General features: G+C 34.3%; 1 protein-coding gene across 3 annotated transcripts in view; it reads right to left on the reverse strand.

Annotated features, from left to right (window-relative positions):
• Positions 1-21,800, reverse strand: part of RAB28 (RAB28, member RAS oncogene family) — a 126,548-nt gene extending 104,748 nt beyond the window's left edge. For all 3 annotated transcript variants that reach the window (XM_037829404.1, XM_037829405.1, XM_037829406.1), the window contains exons 1-3: positions 21,540-21,800; positions 16,837-16,933; positions 11,533-11,621 (exon numbers count right to left, since the gene is read on the reverse strand). In XM_037829404.1, the coding sequence (XP_037685332.1) occupies positions 11,533-11,621; positions 16,837-16,933; positions 21,540-21,614 (261 nt within the window). In that variant the 5' untranslated portion in view covers positions 21,615-21,800. The remainder of the gene's footprint in view (positions 1-11,532; positions 11,622-16,836; positions 16,934-21,539) is intronic.
• Between the last annotated feature and the right edge of the window lie 350 nt (positions 21,801-22,150).

The raw sequence follows: 22,150 nt of genomic DNA on the forward strand, positions 1-22,150 counted from the left end.
TGAGCCTGACTCAGCCTGAGCTCTGCCCTTCCCCATTCTATATTCACCAGAACTCCAAAAAGTCTCCACTTTTATTTTTGGGTTTTCCTTGCTGTTTTTGCTATCCCTATCTCCTCTCCACTGGGCTGGCTGCTCCTGGATTCTGCAGTGTCTTGTCTCAGTCTATCTATGCTTGGGGTTTGGATCAGTAGAATGAGTTTCCAATAAGAGCCACAACTGCAGTTCTCCCTCCTCATTCCCAGCACTGACAGCCCCTCCTCCCACGAGACTGAGCCTGGCAGGAAGGGGCATGGGTCCCCTAGTGGTGAAAACTTACAGATTTCACTGATTTCAGCTGTTCCACGTGTTCATGAGTGTTGTATGAAGTATGCCCAAAGTCAAATTGCTCTGCGGTATCCAGTCCACACAGTTCCTGGCTTTCTACCTACTGCCCTGGAGGAGTAACTGTTTCCTACTGTGGCTGTACCACTTTACATTCCTGCCAACAATGAACAAGTGTTCCTATTTCTCCACATCCTCTGCAACACAGGAAATAATTAAAATAAGCAAATTCATAGAATCAGAAACTCAAGTACAGGCTACTAGGGGACAAGATGGGGTAAGGTACAGAATGTGAATTCTTAATGGGTACAGAGTTTCTGTTTGGGGTAATGGAGAATTTGGGGGTAACAGATGGTGATCATCTCTGTGAAGGTAATTAAGTCCACTGCATCATATATTTGAATGTGGTTAAGAGGGGAAATTTTAGCTTGTATATACATTAATTAGAATAAAATTCAGAAAAAAAAGGACTGTGCAGCACAGTGAACTCTAATGTACGCTATTGACTATAGTAAATTATACAAATATAATAATATTGTTTCATCAATTGTAAGAAAGTTACCATACTAATGGAAAGTGTTAACAGGGAAAACTGCATGTGTGAAGGGGTATATATGGAAATTCTGTATTTTCCACAAGACTTTTCTGTAAACTTACAATACCTGTAGTAAAAAACATAATAATTTATTTAAAGTAAAAGGATAGAGAAATGCCTGCTGATACTAATGAAAAGATAGCTGGAGCAGTTATATTAATTTCAGACAAAGCAGACTTCAGAACAAAGAAAATTATTACAGATAATAATTATATAATTATAAAGGGATCAATTGAGAGAAGACATAACAATCCTTAATATACTTGCAACCAACAACAAAGCATCAAAATACATAAAGGCAAAAATTAATAGAACTGCAAGGAGCTCCAAATCCACAAATCCACCATTATATTTGAAGACTTCAACACTACCATATAAATAATTGGCAAATCAAGCAAGCAAAAAATCAGTGAAGATAAAATTGACCTCAACAGTACTTGCTCTACTTGACATTTATAGAATACTTCATCCAACAACAGCAGAATACACATTCTTCTCAAGCTGGCATGAAGCATTTATCAAGATAGACCAAAGTCTGGGACATAAAACAAGTTAAAAAGAATAGAAATCGTAAGAAGTTTCCATTTCAGTCTACAATGGAATTAAACTAGAAATCAACAACAGAAAGACAGCTTGAAAAAATTCCAAAATATTTGGAGATTAAACAACATACTTCTAAATAACACATGGGTCAAAAAAGTCTTAAGAGAAATTAAAAATATTTTGAATGAAATGAAAATGAAAATACAACTTATCAAAATTTGTGGGATGCAGCAAAAGCAGTGCTTAGAGGGAACTTATAGCATTAAAAGTATGTATTAGAGAAGAAGAAGAAAATCTATAATCAAAGTTTCTACTTCAGGAAAACTAAAGAAGGAACTAGAAGAAACAATTTAAGCCTAAAGCAAGTATAAGAAAAAAATAATAAAATTAGAACAGAAATCAATGAAGTTGAAAAGAGGAAATAACAGAGAAAATCAATGTGTCAGTTTGAATGTATTGTGTTCCCCAAATGCCATTATCTTTGATGTAGTCTTGTGGGGCAGATGTTTTGGTGCTGTTTAGATTTGCTTGGAATGTTCCCCACCCAGCTGTGGGTGATGACTCTGATGAGATATTCCCATGGAGGCATGGCCCCAACCATTCAGGGTGGGCCTTGATCAGTGGAGCCATATAAACGAGCTGACTCAAAGAAAAGGAACTCAGTGCAGCTGTGAGTGACGTCTTGAAGAGGAGCAAGCTTGCTAGAGAGGAACGTCCTGGGAGAAAGCCATTTTGAAACCAGAACTTTGGAGCAGACGCCAGGCATGTGCCTTCCCAGCTAACAGAGGTTTTCCGGATGCCATGGGCCATCCCTCCAGTGAAGGTACCTGATTACTGATGTGTTACCTTGGACACTTTATGGCCTTAAGACTGTTTACAATAAGTGAAAGTAGAAGGAACATTTCTTAACTCATTCTGTGAGGCCAGCATTATCTAACACCAGCACTATAAGAAAGGAAAATTACAGACCAATACCTCTCGAGTATAGATTCAAAAATCCTCAACAAAGTATTAGCAAATACAATCCAACAATGTATTAAAAAAAATTATATACCATGACTAAGTGAGACTTATTCCAGGTATGTAAGATTGGCTCAACATTTGAAAACAAATCAACATAATCCACCACACATCAACAGGCTAAAGAAACAATATTATAGGATCACATCAATTGATGCAGGAAAAACGTGACAAAATCCAACACCTATTCATTATACACAATAAACTATGAATAGAAGGGAACCTCCTCAGTTGCATAAGGAACATCTCCAAAAAGTATTCTAAAATATTCCCAAAGTGCTGTCACAATACTGAAAGAGAAACAGATCCAGCCAGTTCTCAACTGCAGTATCATCTGATTTCTTTTGCTCAATGACAAGATGTATTGCAAATGGTTTATTACTAACAAAAGACCCACACCACCTTAAATACACATAGCTTGTAGTGGTCATGGTTAAAGGATTACAAAGAACCTGCCTTGAGTTCCTAGAGACTAGCTACTGAGTCCTAGGGCCTCTACCCACCAGCCTCAGCACACAAAACACCAGACCTCTAACCACTCACCTCTTTGGGAACCTATCACACAAGCTCTCTCAAAGCCCAGAGTCTCACCACATCTATCAATCCAGACCTCTTCTAACTCCTTCCATCCATTGAAATCTTCCCATCCACAAGAAAGTATGTTCCCTCAGAAATACAGTAAAATTCCATTCCTAGGTATAGCCAAAGGAAATGTGGATGCATGGATGCACAGAGAAATTTACGAGCATACATATTCATATATATGTATGTGTACATATATGTAAGTGTATTCCGAAAGACATGTACACAAATAGTGGTAGCAGCTATTCCTAATACTGCAAAGGTCTATCGACAACAGAAAGAACAACTAAATTGTGACTTATTCATGTTAAGAACACTATTAAACAATAAAAATGAACAAAGTACTGCCCTCTGTAATAATATAGACGAATCTCACAAAGATGATGAATCAATGAAGTCAGCATAAAAGAGTATATACTTTTATATATAAAGTTCAAAAATATGCAAAACTGCTCTATCATGACAGAAATCAGAATTGTGGCCACTTTGTGCAGAAGATGACTAAGAAAGGTAAGGAAAAAGGCTTACAGGGATTAGACATGATGTTCTATATCTTGACCTGGATAGTAGCTGCACGAGTATGCTCACTTTGTAAAAATTCATTAAGTTATACACTTAAAATTTGTGTACTTTGGGGATACATGTTATATTTGGATTAAAAAGTTTACTTTAAAATAAAAGTGTGCTTCTGACGCTTCATGCCAGTCAACGAGTGCACTAAGATTATCAATATCATCCCTCACCCTCCTATCACTTTCCATCATCCAGGCTGAAGGCAATTCTAAGGATTCTGAGGCAATCTTTAGAATACCTGGTATGCTATATTTCTTTCTACCCGTGATCCTAAGTGAAGTCAAGATCCATGTAGAAAACCCCATCAAATACTGCAGTCTCTAAATGGCTCGACTTCATTTCCAGTTATTGCCAAATGTGATTTCAAGGAGCTCAACATGCCTAAAACTGAAATTGTTCTTTCCATGGAATGCACTCCTTCTCCTGAAGTTGCCAACTCAGTGAATGGTACCACAATCCACACAGAATCTACAGGAAAAATTTACACAATCAGAAACATGAATCTCTTCTTTGATTCCTCCCTCTCCCTCATTCTCTATCTAGTTGATCATCGATGCTGTTAATCTCTATAGTCTTTCAAATCAACAGCTTCTCTCCATCCACTGTACACTAACCTAGAATAAGCCACTATAATACTCCACCTAGATTAGTGCAACAGCCATCTAACTGGCTTCCACCTTCCCTTCCTCAAACTTGCTCTCCACATAGTAACCCAATTAACCTTTCTAAAACACAATTCTAAACATTTTACTGTCCCTCTTCTCCAACCCTTTTTACCTAACTCTTCTTATCTTTCAAGTGCTATTATAAAGGTTACATCCTCTGAGACATCATCCTTGAATTTTCTAGACACATCTGGATGACTACTATATGGCACTATATGCTTCCCCCATTTAAATTATGTTTTTTTTTTATTTATTTTTTTTTTTTTTGTTAGAACAATTATGGGTTTACCCCATCCAAATTTATCACAAAAGATAATAAGATCTGTGAGGGCAGGAGTCTTATCTATTCATTACTGTTTTAACTCCACCATCTTGTAAACTGCTTGAATAAATGGATCAAATTAGAATAAACAGGTTTATCTTTATAAACACCTTTGAGAAGTAAAGTTTCAGCTAATTTCCCTAGAGAGCAGCTATTATTGACCTACCATTATCAGTGCTTTACAAGTTGTGATTTTATAATACATTCAATTTTCTTTGTAATTTCAAAGAAAGGTATCTTTTTTAATAGAACAGCAGAGACAGATGAAGAAACTGATTGGTCAAATAAGCAACCATAATATCATGAATATCCATTATCAGTATCACAACTGCTACAATTACTAAGATTTCTCAAAGCCAGAATAATGAAGCAAATTAAATGCACAATAAAAATGCCATAATACAAGCTAGCACCATCCCTCATCCAAACTAATGCAATGGACTCCTCACACCCTACAAGTAAGCAATCTTCTCAAAGACAAATCCAATCTTATTCCCCACCCCCACGCCCCTCCACACCTCCACACCCCTGCTTAAAACCCTTTGGTTGCCTCCCATTACTCTTAGGATGAAGTATAAAGTCCTGAAAGTCTTCCATAACCTGGCCACTGCCCACCTCTCCAATCCCACTTCAAACCACTTTTCACCCTTCCTCCTATCCTGTCATATTGGTATCCTTTCACAGTTTCTGGAAGATGCCAAACTCTTGTTCCTCTCTATTCATGTTGCTGTTTTCCAATCTTTTTATCCTTTAAGTTTCAGCTTAAATGTCATTTCCTCAGAGAGGGACTCCTTGACCTCTCAGACTACGTGATACTTTCCCAGAGCATCATGCAGTTCTCTTTTCCTACCAAGGATCACCTTGTGATTACTTGCTCAAGGTCTACCCATTCACCAGAATATCTGCTCCCTAAGAGCAGCATGCTTTTCTTCAACTCTGTACCCCCGGGACCAGCTTAATATGTGGGATTCATGGTGCTCACATAGCAGGCACTCAAATAAGTTAAATAAGTCCTAATAACATACTTTTAAAAATCAATGAAGGTCAAATATTATAATTTTTAATAAAGTAAGGTCTATTCACATTTATCCAAATAGACATGGTTGCTCATCCTATTAATATCATCTGTGAAATGGAAGTCTGGAAAAAGATACTTTTTCAACTAAATTCAAATTCTTAATTAAAATTAGATTAGCCATAGTTATTTTGCCCTTGTAAAAAAGATAATTTTTTAAAGATATTTAAGTGGTTAATTTTATTACTCACATACTTACAAAATGCTTTTATTACTGCCCCTTCAAAAAGATGTTTTTGGATTTCTTTCAAATCTGAATACAAAACTAGAGATGTTTTGTATGTACAGGTCAACTACCATGTATATCATGTCAGAAAAAAAGAACCACTGGTCTTATATCTTACAGTCTCATATCTCATGGTCTTATCATATAAAGCTGTACTATCCAACTACTATACTACCATCTTTTTATAGTTTTATGATGGCTTATTACAGTAAAATTTCAAAACTACTCAAATATATACACTTCTTTCATTCCCACCCCAATATATGACATTAAATGTTTATATGCACATATACTAGAATATATGCTAAATAGTATGCTTTCATTCACAACTATGTTCCCCAAATACAAACTAGGAAAACCAAGGTATTCTATCTGAAGTACATAACACTCAGCAGGTTTTCAATCAGTTTTTTTTTTTTTTTTAATTCCTATTTCTTCTATTTTCTCTCTAATATTTATTACTCTCAGGCCAGTTACTAGTAAATAAATCATCCTATTCTTCTGTGTCTTTTACTAGCTCAGTTCTCTAACTGTGTAACTTTTCCCTCATTGAGCACCAAAAATAAATTTAAAACTACCTTTTGTAATTTTCTACCATAGATAGCAAATAAGCATGAAATACTGGCAGGCTTCTCTAATAAAGAGGTCATATTAGGTAAACTGTCTAATTGACTCCAAACTGAGATAACATAAAATTGTAGTACTACACAGAATCTCACAAACTAGAACCAAAACATCCTAATAAGGACAGTGATGCCCACAGAGATCAAAGTTGAGACAACTAGCTTTTGTCCTTGTAAAAGCTGGGCTCAAATCCAGTCTTCCTCAATCTCAGTTCAGTGATATTTCCATTATGCCACACTGCTTTAACTTAAAGCTGGTACTACTTCAAAGATCAAAAGTTTCTCTTCGTAAACTTGAAGATATTTAGTAAACATTACATAAAGTTACTTTATAGAATACTTTATTTTCATTAACTTTACTTACTACCATATCTAATAAGCATGATAAGTCAATAAATCAGATAACATTTTCAAAGTAATAACTGATAGCAGTTTTGAAGAAACAAAACTGATGGCGAAACTTGACAGTCTTTAAGGTATTTCATAGGTTTAGTTCTAAAATTTAACAGGTGCTAAACAAAGCAAATGCACAATTTAATCTTCCTAAAAATGAAAGGTTTCCCCATCCCCAAAATGTAGGTTGTTTCTTTCTCCCTGATATGAAGAACAGTAATCTACTTTAGCTTTTAATTAAATAGAAATGAATTAAATTATATAGATTAAACAATAGCCATAACATGCACATTGCTGTATAAGTACAACCTGTAAGAAGAAACACTAATGCAAGAGAGGTTTGGAAATAAAATCCCTTATAAATTGGCAAATATCCAGCTAAAAATTTCATAGTAGAAAGCCAGCAGAGAGTCTCAGGGAGTCCAGTTTTGAAACATGTTCTCTCCCCAGGTGCCACACAGACACCAAATCCTTCTGTTGGTGGTTAACAGCAGACTCATCTGTGTGGGATACTGGCACACAATGACTACACTCGCAAATGACTACACTCCATTGAGTTTATGCTCAGTGGGGCAGTGTTTGCAAACCACTTATATGCCAGAACGGAAAGAGCTACAAAAATGAAACATCCAGACCTTCTCTGAGGTTTATTAGCCTCTGTTAACCACAGGTTACAGGGCACTAAACACTATGTACTTTGTGTTTGCTCCTAACCACTATGAAAAATAGCCTATAACATCTTTCTGAAGACTCCTAGAAATTTTTAAGTTAATTTAAAATCTGGGAATTTAACTGGGACATATTTGAATTCTTAGAACTAGTTCTCATCAAAATACCTCACTAAATCTCTCTTGGGTGTCAATTCAATTTGGTTTTGACCAATACTACTCAATAAAATTACTAAAGTTTAATGTTACTGGGGAAAGAAAGAGAAGAAAGTAAATCATCCATTTTTATTTGGATACAAGTTAACTCCCTAGCTACAAATAAGTTTCTTTCTGGATGTAAGAAATGCTTAAATAAATAAATAAATAAATAATAACAATAATAATAATACATTCACTAGTTTAATAGCCCAGATATGTATAATTATTTCTGGATATAATACAGAAGAAAGAAAACCTGAAATTAAATTCTAAATATCACATAAAACTAATGTCCTTTGAGGATATCACTGCTTGTCAAAACATTAATCATGAAAGATTTGTCTTACAGCATATGCACCAAAATCCAAAGTATTCATGACAAGGGCAATACGAAGCACCCACAACTCCAGAAGCAGTATAGACCCACTTGAAGAATAATTATATGATATAAAATTAGTATACAATAAAAATTTATTAAATATATTTAAATGCTATTAGAATGCTTTTGAAAACATTAAAAAACAACAACAATTTATGGTAGTAAATAATAAGCCAGAGCTTCTCTCACCTGGATATAAAATTTGCATATATTTCAACAAAAAAGCCTGCTGGGAAACACACTCTAAGTATTTTACATAGTTAATTAAGAATATCTGGAAAGCAGAGAAAGAATGAATCTAGTACATTTTCATTCATTTATCATCACTCATTTTATCGTCTCAGGATTCCCAGTTTCCAAAATAATAATAGTAACAATGTTCATGAAATTCTCAGAAATGTGGTACCATACTACTCTTTAACGAAACAGGGTATATGCTTAAAATATTTACGGAAATTCTGAAGTACATCCAAAAAAAGGCAGCATCAAAAAAGAAAACAGCCAACATGTACCTTCAAAATAGAAATTTTATGTGACAAGCTCTAAGAAAGAATGTAACAGTCTCCTTCTCCCAGGAAATGAGGTACATTCAAAGAAGATCGTGGCATTTTACTAAATTAAAGTCCTTTCAAAAGAGACGAAAATTTTCAAAATTGTTACAAATTTGCCCACTAATGCCTGCTGATTTTAAGCAGCTAGGTTACAGCATATAACATATACTTTCAAAAACTGATTTGAGGTGATGGTTATATAACATTCTGAATGTACTAAATGCCACTGAATTGTACCGTTCAAAATGGTTAATTTTATGTTATGTGACTTTCACCTCAATAAAAATACATAAATCTTAAAAACTGATTTGAATTAACATAGAATTAACAGAATCCAATTCATGAGCACGTTATTCCTGATTTTAAAAGGAAAGAAAAATGTATTAATTCAATTTTATATGATTTAACCCAAGATGCAGAAAGTCCTCCAGTTCTCCATTTATATATTTAGCTGTGGAGGAACATACGCAGTCAAATATCATTAGAAGTTAGACTAACCTCATTTAAAATATATACAGCCTTGGAGACAGATTTTAATAGAGCAAAGAGCAAAAAGACTGGTATTTTCAAATTCCATTTTAACAACTAGGTAAGTGGAAAAAGTACTGTAGCTTCCCACAAATCTCTCTCCTGCAATTTTTCCTTAACTTAGTATCTACTTTAACCCTAATCATTTTTTTTATCATTTTATTGAGATACATTCACATACCACACAGTCATACAAAATAAATCGTACATTCGATTGTTCACAGTACCATTACATAGTTGTACATTCATCACCTAAATCAACCCCTGACACCTTCATTAGCACACACACAAAAATAACAAGAATAATAAAGTGAAAAAAAGCAACTGAAGTAAAAAAGAACACTGGGTACCTTTGTCTGTTTGTTTGTTTGTTTCCTTCCCCTATTTTTCTACTCATCCATCCATAAACTAGACAAAGTGGAGTGTGGTCCTTATGGCTTTCCCAATCCCACTGTCACCCCTCATAAGCTACATTTTTATACAATTGTCTTTGAGATTCATGGGTTCTGGGTTGTAGTTTGATATTTTCAGGTATCCACCAACAGCTACCCCAATTCTTTAGAACCTAAAAAGGGTTGTCTAAATTGTGCGTAAGAGTGCCCACCAGAGTGACCTCTCGGCTCCTTTTGGAATCTCTCTGCCACTGAAGCTTATTTCATTTCCTTTCACATCCCCCTTTTGGTCAAGAAGATTAAACCTAATCATTTTAAAACAGAAAAAAAATTAGGCCAATACAACAATAAAAAAGGCAGACACAAAAATCTTAAAGTACTCTTTAAGAGAAAACTGAACATGTATATAACTTCTATTGATAACAGATAAAAAATGCTGATACACAGTTTATGCCATCACATCCCCTTAAACTGTAAACTTTATAAGAATATAGCTAGAATTATAGTCATATAGCCACAAGTGAAGATGAGCAGAAAGATTTTCCAGTAGATAAAGAACAACATAGAAGAAAAGGCAAAGAAGAAAGAGTTCTAAGAGCCAAGTCTAAATATCAATAATGGAAAAAAACTCTTAGGCTTTTATACATGATTCAGAACCATATTAAACCTCATTTATTCTTCACTGAGTATACTACAAAATAATTCAGAATTCATTTGCTATCCAAAAATAAGGCAATGGTATTTGACAAGAACCAAACCTTGCACAGTAGAGTGCTAAACATCCTCTTTGTCTTAACTGAGTCATTTCTCATGAGTAACATACTAATAACTGCCTCAACATATGGGCTGCTTAATTAAACTGAGGTTGCACATAACCAAATTATGATTCTCTCACTTGAAAACCAAACTCCAATAAAGAACTAAATTAAAGTTATGAGTAAAATCCCCCTAATGACCTATGATGATAAGATACACACTAATTAGAACAAAAGCAAAATTAGCATGTTAAAAATATTAAATACAGAACTCAGTAACAACTATGCACATCATATTTAGCTGTATACCATATAGTCTACTTCATCAGATAGACAATTACATTCAATGGCATTATATACTTCTAATGTCATTAAATCAAAACTATCTGCCAAAGCATTAAAATGGCAATCAATCTTTACTGAACATGTTTTAACAGGTAAAAGTAATTAACTTTTTAAAGCATATTATTACCATGCATATTTTATTTTTGTTCAGTAACTTTAACTATAAAAGTTTTAAATTATCTCTATAAGCTCATAATGCCAAAGAATTTCTGTTAAGAAATTATTCCATTGATTTTTCTTCCTCAAAATAGATTTTCTTCTGAAAATACATTGTCATGTTAAATTACTGTATGTGCTTCAAACATAAGTGATACTGAATCATCTGATACAAAATATCAATGTATCTATCATACCTGAACAACTATAATTATTTAGTAGACTAATTTATAGCATCAAAATATACACAGATATGCTTTTTATCCTTGCTACTTAAAATAGAAATTTTCCTCCTATATTTTCATTAAGTTTACATGTTCTGAAAGTAGTAACAATAACCAAATCAGCAATAAATATCAACTTGTTATTTATTACTGCATTTATTCAGCTACTGACAACAATATCTGGTAATACAAGTAACACATGAAAGCTATTAGAGTTACACCAGTTCCCTCACCCAAATTATTCCCAGCCTAATGAATGCATGAAACCAAAGAATTAACAAAAGTATAAAAAGACTCTCTACCTACTGGATAAAAATCAAGTTAGAAAGAATGTGTATGTGCATGCATGTGTTTCTGAGGAGAGGATTTTTAGTACCGGAATAAATTACACATCATACCTGTGCTCCATAGATATATTTATCCAACATCTTGCCGCCTATTGTCTGCCCTCCTATATCCCAAACTTGAAGAGTAACATTCAAGTTTCCTAGAATATAAAAGACAAATATAAAAATAAGAATACAAAAAAGTTAAGAATATAACAACTGGACACATGGTCACAAAACACTAAGCCATGTAAACTCCGAGCCCAACTTGTATTTTATTCTGCAAGCTCATTCGGTCAGATATTTGGAACTGTAAAATAATGTTGTCAGAAGAAATCATCCTGAGGATCTAGGTTTATACCTTTACCTCAAGACCCTGAAACCTCACTTCAATCATCTTCAAAACAAGAAAAAATAAATTAAGCTTTAATTCATAAAATTCTTAAACATTAAAAAAAAAAAAAAAAAAACAATTTCCTTAAAAGGAGAATAGAACAATAAGCACATGTTCGGTAAGGTAAAAAATATACTTTAAAAATAAAAATTGAAACTTTATATACTCACCCACCCAACTGCACATATGAATATCACTGTAGGTTTTAAAACCTGTAGGTTCTAAAACTCACAGAATAATACCAGACTACTAAATAATAAAGAGACTACATACTATCAACCAGAATGAATGAATCATTTTAAATTTGAAATGTCAGGTTTTACACGTAAGAGTAAACAATCAAAAAATTATATGTCTTCAAATTTTACCTATAAAATATAAATACATTCGATAGCACAGTTCAGAAGTGATGTAGGCTTCCTACCTAGTACATCACTAAGTATTATGATGCGTTCATACCTGTCCAAAGCATTTCCATTGAAATAAATTATAACATGTGCTTCAAAACCTTCATAAAATAATTAATCTTCTGCATGCAAGCATTATAAAAAGCATTCTAAAATACTAAAAGGAAATCTTAAAAATAATTTTATATATTTTGCAAAATATTTGGTTGATACAAAAATTTATGAAATAAGGTCTTCTTAGTACAACTGACTGAACTACAAAAGGCAAGTACAATATCAAGTATGCTTTTTAGGTTAACATTTCAAATTATTTTTCCTAATAAAATTATGCAGTTTACTCCAAAGGTAGGCAAAAGTCTCAATTAATACCTTCAAAATGAGCTCCCACACCAAAATGTATCATTTTGAATCATTCACAAATCCGGAAAACTCAATATAAAAACTTAGAAACTGAAAAATTACATTCACTTAAAATAAAAAAAAGATTATAAAGACACGAATGTTCAAAAAAAAAAAAAAAGTAAAACACTAAAGTTGGAGGTTAGTCACACACCATTCAATTTTGCAACTGAAAAGAAAGTAGGACACTGGATTAACCAGCAAAGTTTCACCCTTAGTATTCTGAGTTTTGTTGAGTTTGCATTACAATCTTTCCATTATTTGGATGTAGGTCTGTTCTATTTGCCAACGTGCAGAGGATTTACATGAGGAACTTCCATTAGCATTAATGAAAGCTACTGAAGTTTATCACCCCCCTAACCCCGATATCATTCCCACATACACACAATTTTAACGCTGAGTAATGACCAAAATGTTCTTTAAGTACTATGAATATGAAAATCAAAAATGTCAGAGACTAAGATTTGTGCAACAACTTGTATAAACCCACTTTCTTAAACCAAGTTTTTCAAGACTTAAAGATAGACTTGCTTTCCTATAAATGGTTCCTCAATTTAAACAGGTAACAGTGATGCCATCACGAGAGGTATATAAAATAGTCTCAGAAGCCCATAAACAGGCATTGCTCTATTCATTTTACTTGCAAAATTCTTCACAGTCATTTTTTTACTTACTTCAAAAAATAATGCTTAACAATATAAAGCTTTTATAAAGTAAGATTTTAGGCCACACTTAATAATTAATAGAAGACATTCAATATTCCCATTTTTTTCATGGCCAATAATCCCTATCACTTAACCTCACATCAAGAAATGTGAAGCTTTTTCCCTTTCCTTTTCGTTCTTTAAGTTCTGGTTTTCAGATCCTATCTGAATTACGTGTTGTGAACACTTCAACTATAACTTTATGAATACGATCTTCACTACGTCTCCATATTCTGACTACAATCATTTCAAGACCCTAAATCTTCAGTTCTCTCCCATCTAAGAGGTTTATATTTGTGTTTTGAAGGAATTTTTAAAATCCAAACCTTTTTAAACCTTGTTTTATTGTGGTGGTGGTGGTGGTTGTTTGCTTGATTTTTTACATACAGATTCTAGTGACTCAATAAAAATAGGTATGCCTTACTGATAACATACTAATATGCTATACAGCAAAAATAAATTTAATTGACATTTTACTATCATTATAATTCCAACAAATAAATTTAACCATATAGTTATTTCATATATCTAGAAATATATTTTTAACTTCCACATTTTAATTCCAGGCTTATTATTTACACATAAAAATAAAACGGGGATTCCCTATTTGGGAAACAAAATCCCATAAAGATGTGATTTAAATCAATATTCCTTTTAGTTATACAGGTATAAACATATATAGTTTCCTAATCTATATTCAAAATGATATAAATACAAAGCTATATGAGTACTGAAATAATCAATATTATAAAATTTAAAAATCAAAAATCTATCTAATATAAATTTCTAACTAATAAGGAATTTTCAGGAAATTTTCAGCAATCTGATCCCAAATGAAATGCTACAAAATTCCTGCTCCTCTGTAAAAAATGGCATGTAACTAGGGGAAAAATAAAATAAATGAGGTGACAAAATACAGGTAAGTTGCTTTTGGTATGAATCAAAGCCACCAAGAGGATTCAACAGTGACCTTGTAAAAGTACACTTGGTGCCTTGGTTAACCTTACTTAAAGTGCTGCATAGTCAAGATGGAACTAAAAACACAAGTCTGCCCACTTCTTGTACTAAAGACTTAGAAATCCTTTTCACAGTAGAACGCTGTTTACTGGACTGTACCCGCAAGCTTCCTGAAAGTATTTTGACTAAGGCTCTTAAGAAGCTCTATCAGCAGAATCTCTGACTAACAGATACACTATTTTAAGCAATAAAATCTGCACAGTGGTTGCATCCAGACTATACAGCATACCAAATCATGAAATATATGAAATGGATGAGTATTTGCAAAGTAATGACCTTGAAAACTTGCATAAAGAGAATGCGAATAGATAGACAGGAGGTATTACACCCCTAACATTCTAACTGGTCAGGAGATTTACAAGAATACTAACACATTAGATCTACATACATGAATTTTATAAATTCTACAATGCTTCCTATAACGTTTTAGCACATGATACAAATATTAATCATCCTACATCTGACACAGTGAATTAAAATTAAGAGTTAAACCATGTAAAGGAAATACAATGAACCCTGTAATTTATTCACCTCATTTCTTAATGTACCTACTAATTATATAAAACTAAGGTACATTAAAACAATTTTTCCTACTGAAATTTCTACCATAATTTTGAGTCGATTAAGTAACATAAAACCAACTGTCTTTAGAAAAATAGAAATTTTTTCTGGAACTCTGCCCATCAAAGAAAAACCTAATCAGGAAAATTAAAATACACATTAAATAAGAGTATGCATTTCCTAATGTCACTTTTTAACCTAAGTACTTTCTTATTCCAAAATTTAAAACACTATACTACAAATTTGGAATCCATAAATACCAATTTTTTTTACAAAGTAATCAAAATTTAAAAATTGATAGTAATGTGCAACAGATCAGAAATAAGTATACAATTAAATATATATAACATATATAAAATGTTCAGTCTTTGTTGACAATGTTTAACAGAGTATGTGCTTACTCCTTTATTTAAACCTCTCAACTAAAAAATCAGAAAAGTTAAACAATTTTAATGAGCAGAAAGTTGGTGCTTTTGCTAATTCAGCATCTAAACAAAAGAGCTAATAACTAAATACTATATTAAGAGGTTCCTTAAGTACAACTGACTTCCCTGAAAAAACTTTTAAAAAAATTAAGTTTTCAACATGCATATTATGTGATTTGTGTATATATTCTGCTAGCGACTGCTGTAAATATTCTGAATGTAGCATTCACCTATCCATAAGGGTAAGAATAATAAAAATAAATTGACATTTTCAGTTTTGAATACATTGAAAGACAATGCAAACAAAACATTATGTTTCTCATTAAACCCCTTGCTGAGCAATGACACAGTAAAAGAAAGATTAGAATTCTTTTTTGATACTTTATCTTCTATTTTTTATTGGTAGCACAATATAGATAATACAAGACATATCAACAATATTATTACTAATGAGATATATGAAATGCTTCCAACTACCAAAAGTTTTCATTAGCTGCTTTAAAACTTCCATGGGGAGTTGCCTAATCAATGGGGTATTTGAAAGCTTAACATATTTCAATAATATTGGAATTTAAGAAACCTCTTCCCACTATATCACTCACGTTCCAGTATATGAATCTGACGTTAACACTTGCAACTATTTTATTCAAATGTGTTTCCTTAGAAAAGAGAGATGAGAGAGATGGACTGGTTTCTAAAGTCAATAAAGATAAACTGCTTTTAATAAAATATTTTAAATACATAATTTAACCACTGCTAGTGAATAAACAGTATTCTAAATTCCCAATTGTTCAGAAACTAACTTAAAACAGAAACCACTCTTTTTTTTGTTATTATTTCTCTGTACTTCCCACAAAATGTGCTGCAACTGGCATCTAAATAGTTTCTTTGCATGGTGAACTGAAACATCTTGAATGCTCAAACTGTATTTTTATGAGTGCCTAGGGACCCTAAATTTTAGTAGTCTATTAAATGCCAGCAATTTCATGCTGCCTTGCATAAAACAGCATTCACATATTAGAGCATAGAAGTTCCATAGCTACATACTTCTGTTCCAACTTTCTCTAAAACAAAAAACTCAAGCAGAAGCTAATCAAAATATTTTAAATAATAATCCCCCCCCAATATTTCCACACTGAATTAATACAATTAATACAATATCTGTTGACAATTGTATGGCATTTGATTTTTCAAAACCTTTTTAGGATTTTATAATCAACTACTGTTTATCCTCAAAAAATGTATAGTGACCAAAACAAGGTAGGGGAGAAGTGTATAAACTTTTTTCTCATATCCACGGTCAATATGCCTTCATGATGGATACCGAAGAAAGGTAGCCTCTCTAAGCTAGATTCACTGATTACAAATATTTCAATGCAGAAGCAGTCCCAAATTTTATTTTATACATTTCTTCCTTATGTCTTTTATTGTAAGATTTGTACAATGTCTAAGACTTTTTAGTCTCTTACCTGGCAATGTTATCCTTCTCAAAAAGAAATCCAGTCCTATAGTTTGTTTGTACTGTTTCTCAAAAGTTTCTTGAGCAAAACATGTAGCTAAGGAGGTCTAAAAATTGATGCACAGAATAACAAAATTAATTTCTTCATTTAATAAATATAAGCATAAAACCACTACTAAATCTTACTAAGTAATCTTAACACATATACTCTCATTAATCCAAGCAACTTTAAGCAATTTAATCAGTTACAAGGGGAAGACAGACTTAACACCCTACCAGACAAATCTCACTTGCCAACAGCTATTAGTGGGGACAATACACTAATCAGTTAGATCTCTTTAAATCCCCTGGTTGGTAAGCTCCTTCTTCTTGCCATAAACTAAAATTTGAAATTTGTCTATGGGAAATACTGAAGTAGCAGCAGTAAAGGTATGAATCTTTTATAGCCATATTTATCAGTTCGATAAAAATTTCAGAGAAACTCCAGTTTCATTTCTGAGGTTAAATATTCTAAGAGCACAGACTGCTCAGCAAATAAGTAGTAGTATCAATTAAGGACAGAAAAACCTGCTTATAGAATCTCTTTTCTTTTTTTCCATAAAGAAAATTATCTTTAAGTATCTAATTTTTCTCTATATTAAAGATGTTAAGTGAAAATGATTCTATAGAATGACTGAAAAAATACATCTTTTAAATAAAGAACCTGTTTTTTTTTTTAAGTTAATATAAAGCAGGCAAAATAAATACTTCCATCCTAAGAAGCATAAAGCTAAAAAGTCATAAGAATATTATATAACCAGAAGGGACAGACATCAACTTTAAAAAAAAAAACTCAAAGTTATATTCAAAAACTCTGGAGCTTTCTTTTCGAGTATCATTTCTTATCAAAGCAGAAGAATAATTCATCATTGTGGTAACACCTGAAATAAAGGTTTCTTAAACATTTTAAATGCACTATTTCTAAAGTTCCCCACAAAAGAAAGGCAGCTTTACTAAGCCTTTATGCTCTACAATACATACTCTCAAAATTAAGAGAAAAATAGTCCTTCTTAATTTTAAAACTTAAAATTACATGTCAACTCTTTAAAATAATGAAATGTAAGATAAGAATCTCCAAGATAGCTTATTATACTACATTATGATGTAAGTATAGAAATGCAAAAGAAAACTTGGCTAAATTTCAATTCCTTTAACCAAGAAGATCAAAATTCCTTATGACACAAGAACCACATTTTTCATAAAAACGGTAATTTACACAACCTAACTCCAAATTTTTTAATATTTAAATACTCAGCATTTGTAAAAAACTTCTAAAATATTTGGTCAAATATCTATTGAGCACTACCACATGAAAAGAGTTCTGCTAAACATTGACAAACAAACTTATTACATCAAAATTGAAATATATTTTGCTTCCTTAATGCATTTAACAATAATATCAAAACTAAAGTCAAAATAAAAACGGTACGCATTCATTCATAAAGCTTTTTGGTTTTAATTTAGCTTTAATCATGTCTCTGAGCTTATCCAACTTAGAACACAAAATCATCTGTGAAGAGGCTCAGAGTTCTAGAGCAAAATAACTATTACCATTTTTACTATTACAGACATTTCAAAATGTTTAATATATGGATGGCTGAAATACTTTTAGAAGTCAAACAGAAAATCAAAGCACGTGTAGCATCGGCATAATGTCATTCCAGGTAGTTTTTCACTTTCAAGATTCTCAAACTTCAATATTTTTATAATAATGTATATTCAGAATAATTCTACATAAGGTTCTTTTTTTGGAGACAGGACTTCTAGATTTTGAAAGCCCCACTGGCACAATTTTGAGGCAAACATAAAGCTAGCACTTTCAATTGGAATATAGTATAAACTGTCAAAATTACAGGTCTTTGAGAACACACAGAATACAAAAATGGGTTCGTATATCATCTCCTGACATCTCGCTATAAAAATTAAACAGAAGATCAACTGAATTAGTGGGAGGCACCTTCCTCTTCAATTATCTGGACTCTGTGCCACCTTTCACATTCAATAACTCTCACAGGTCATTGTATAAACACCCTTCTTAAACAATTATGAAGTGAAAAACCATCCATCATATCTGAAACATTTTTATCTGATTCTTTTTTTTTTTTTCTTTCTGGTTTGGAAAAATTCTGCTAACAATTCTTAACCATACTACATTTACTAACACTGAAAAGATACCATAAAAACAGAATACTCTGCTTCTGAAAATCTTAAGTACATAATAAAATCAAAAGCACGAATCAGAAAAGGAGAGGAAAAGAAACACTTGTTACCGGGGGAGGAGCTAAATTTCATTGGAAAATGGCAATACTCAATCACGTTTGCCAGTGTGTATAAAAATGCCCAGTGTGAGAATAAGCATGAAAAACTAATGTTAGGAAAAAAATGACCAGGAGTTACATCAGGATACAAGTAAGGAAGAAAGAGGCTGAGTTCATAAAAGGACAGTAAAGGAAATGGAATAGGAATGCTGGTAGCTGACAATAATTTGAGAGCTCAATATGGTAGGTAGAAAAAAATGCTTGATACAATATGAATGATGAAAGATTAGATTTCAGATGCTTGTATCAGGAAATTTCTAGCAGAAAAAGCTATTAAGGTTTCAAAACAGATTATTTACTCAAGAATATGAAGACTCAGTTAAGGCACCATAAAGAATATTACTGTTATTCCTTGAAGCAGAATGATAGTCCAATTCAATGATATGGAAATGAAAAAATTATGCTTTGTTGTACAACAAGCAGAGATGAAAGACTTATTCAGACTAAATTAGCATCAAGGGGGAAACACAGGCTAAATGAAAAACCTCGATACAAAATTATGAGCAAATTTCAACTAAGTAATTCATGTATGATAGCAGATAAATACTGGGAGGAAAATGAAAAGTTTAAACAATTATGGGAGAATGAAGGATGATGGCAATTTTGTGTCTTTTTACAAGTGTATTAGTACTACCAACTATGGTCTTAATTTTAAACAGGAAATAAACTCACTTATGAATCAAATTTAATAAGACTTAGGAAGTAAAATATTAGAAGTTCTTCAAAAGATAAGCTAAATAATGAAAAAATTATAAAAATTTAACAAGATTTTTATTAAAGCTAATAAAGGTGTTAACAAAAATGACATATGTAAAAATTCATCCATTCAAAAAGATTTTAAGTATACAAAAAATCATATAATACTGCATAAATAAAAGTGATCCCAAGTTCTCTTCTTCCCAAAATGCTTAAAGGTAATTAGAGCATATTAAGTTATTTTCCTCAGCAATAAAAATCAATAACAAAGTATCCAGAAAGGCATAAAAGAAATTAACAGAATTCTCCAAATTTAGCACATGAGTATCACCTTTCCCTGGGGCCCTAGAAACTCAAATCTGCTGATCAGGCAGCAGGCAGGAGCAGCTGAGCAGTACTGACTGCCAGGGAAGATGTAAAGAGAAGTCATCACTACAGAAACCAGGTCCCAAACTGCAAGAGGAACAGGGAAATGTGAAGCAATAAATGGGAAACTGGTAGCAATAATAACCTGCGTTTTGAAGACTCAGTTGGGAAAAGGGAGGGAAGTAGAAGAGAGATAAACTTCAGCAATATTGCCAGAAAAAGTGTTGGCTCCTTTGACAGAAGGGACAAGTGTAAAGGCATCCCGGGCAAAGGCTCTTCATTTTACTTTGAGAGTGGGTCACAGACCCCTTTGATACAGACCCCTCTCCCCAGGGCAAGTACCAGACGACATTTATTCCATTTGAGGAGTTCCACAGACCTTGGATTAAGAATCCCTGCCTAGGAAGTAAGTGAACTAACTGGCTGGCTGGCACTGATATTATCACGCACTCATTCACTCATTCGTTCAGCAAGCAAGCATCACGGTTGGCTAGACTTTAAAGCAGGCATCCCTCTGTCGTGCTAGCAGCTGTACCGTCAGCATCCAGCCCACAATGAGAACTCATTAAATTGCTGAATGCATGCTTATAATGACAGGCGCTGTAACGGGAACAGAGATGAACAGGTATGATACTAAAATAACTAACGTTTATTGAGTGCACTCCATATTCTAAGGGCTTTATGTGTATTTTCACATTTAATCTCCAAAACAAGTCTTTGAGATGAGCCCTATCAATAGCCATTTTACTCGTGAGGCACAAATAGGTCAGCAATTTGCTCTCCAATGCCCCGACATTTAAGTGATGGAGTCCCAGTTCTCACCCAGCGAATCTGATTCCAGAGCCAAGCCCCTGGGAGCTCACAGCGCAGTGAAGGCATCAAAAACGTTAGAGCGGGGGTGGGGGCGGGGGGTGGCAAAGTGTGACCTGGACTAAAGTAAAAGGAGGTTAAGATGCCTTGGCAGATCCTTGCCAGTTCTGAGAGGCGAGAAGCTGGAAAGCTTCCCAGGGAGGCGAAGCTGGCCCGAGTCTTTACGGATTCGGAGTTCACGATCCAGGCAGGGAATTGGGGAATGACTTTTTTTATTTTTTAAAGGGGGAGCTGAACAGCTCTGGTCAGCCTTCACCGAGTTCCTACTTCGCGTCCGCCCCCAGGCCAGGAGGGCCTGGACCTAGAGGCCCCACGGCTTGGGGTAAGGAGGCGACGCCCGGCGACCGGGACGACTCTGAGGGGAGCCGGGGGCCGCGCCGGGGTTCCTGCAGGCCCGGAACGGCGGGCTCGCTCAACGACTGACCTTCCCGGAGGTGCCGTCCCCCAGCACGACGATTTTCAGTTGCCGGTCCTGGCTCTCTTCCTCAGAGTCCGACATGGTGTCCTGAGAACCCGGCCCGCCCCCCGAGGTGGAGAAAGGAAAGAAAGAAGGGGGCCGCCGGGGGTGGGGGAGTGAAGGAAGGGCGGCACTGGGGGCAGGACCCCCCGCCCCGGTGTCTCAGTGGCCGCTGAAGGGAGCCGGAGTGACTCACTCGCCAGGGGCCATCTTGCCCACCTCCCCACCCCCTCTGCGCGCGGCTCCGCCCCCTGCGCGCCCCATCGGGCGCGCGCCCCCGCCTCTGAGCCAACCCGCGCCGACCGCGAGCCTCCCTGGCCCGCCGGACCACTTACGGGCCTTGGCTGAGGGGAGAGAGGGTTCCAGCCCGAAAGAAGACGCGCAGCGCTACCCGCTCAGAAACATTGGCAAGAGGAAAGAAAGAAGTGAATAGTTCAAGCTAGGTAGAAAAATGGGAGCAGAGTAGTTAACAGGAGTTCTATCAAATTCCCCTATTGCCCTCCGCCTTGCGAAGGTACCTGAGGCGAATGGTTCAGTCCGAAGTGGGAGATGGGAGGGTGAAGCCTAGGCCGTGAGCG

Source organism: Choloepus didactylus, chromosome 3 (genome assembly GCF_015220235.1).
Source record: "Choloepus didactylus isolate mChoDid1 chromosome 3, mChoDid1.pri, whole genome shotgun sequence".
Taxonomy (NCBI): domain Eukaryota; kingdom Metazoa; phylum Chordata; class Mammalia; order Pilosa; family Megalonychidae; genus Choloepus; species Choloepus didactylus.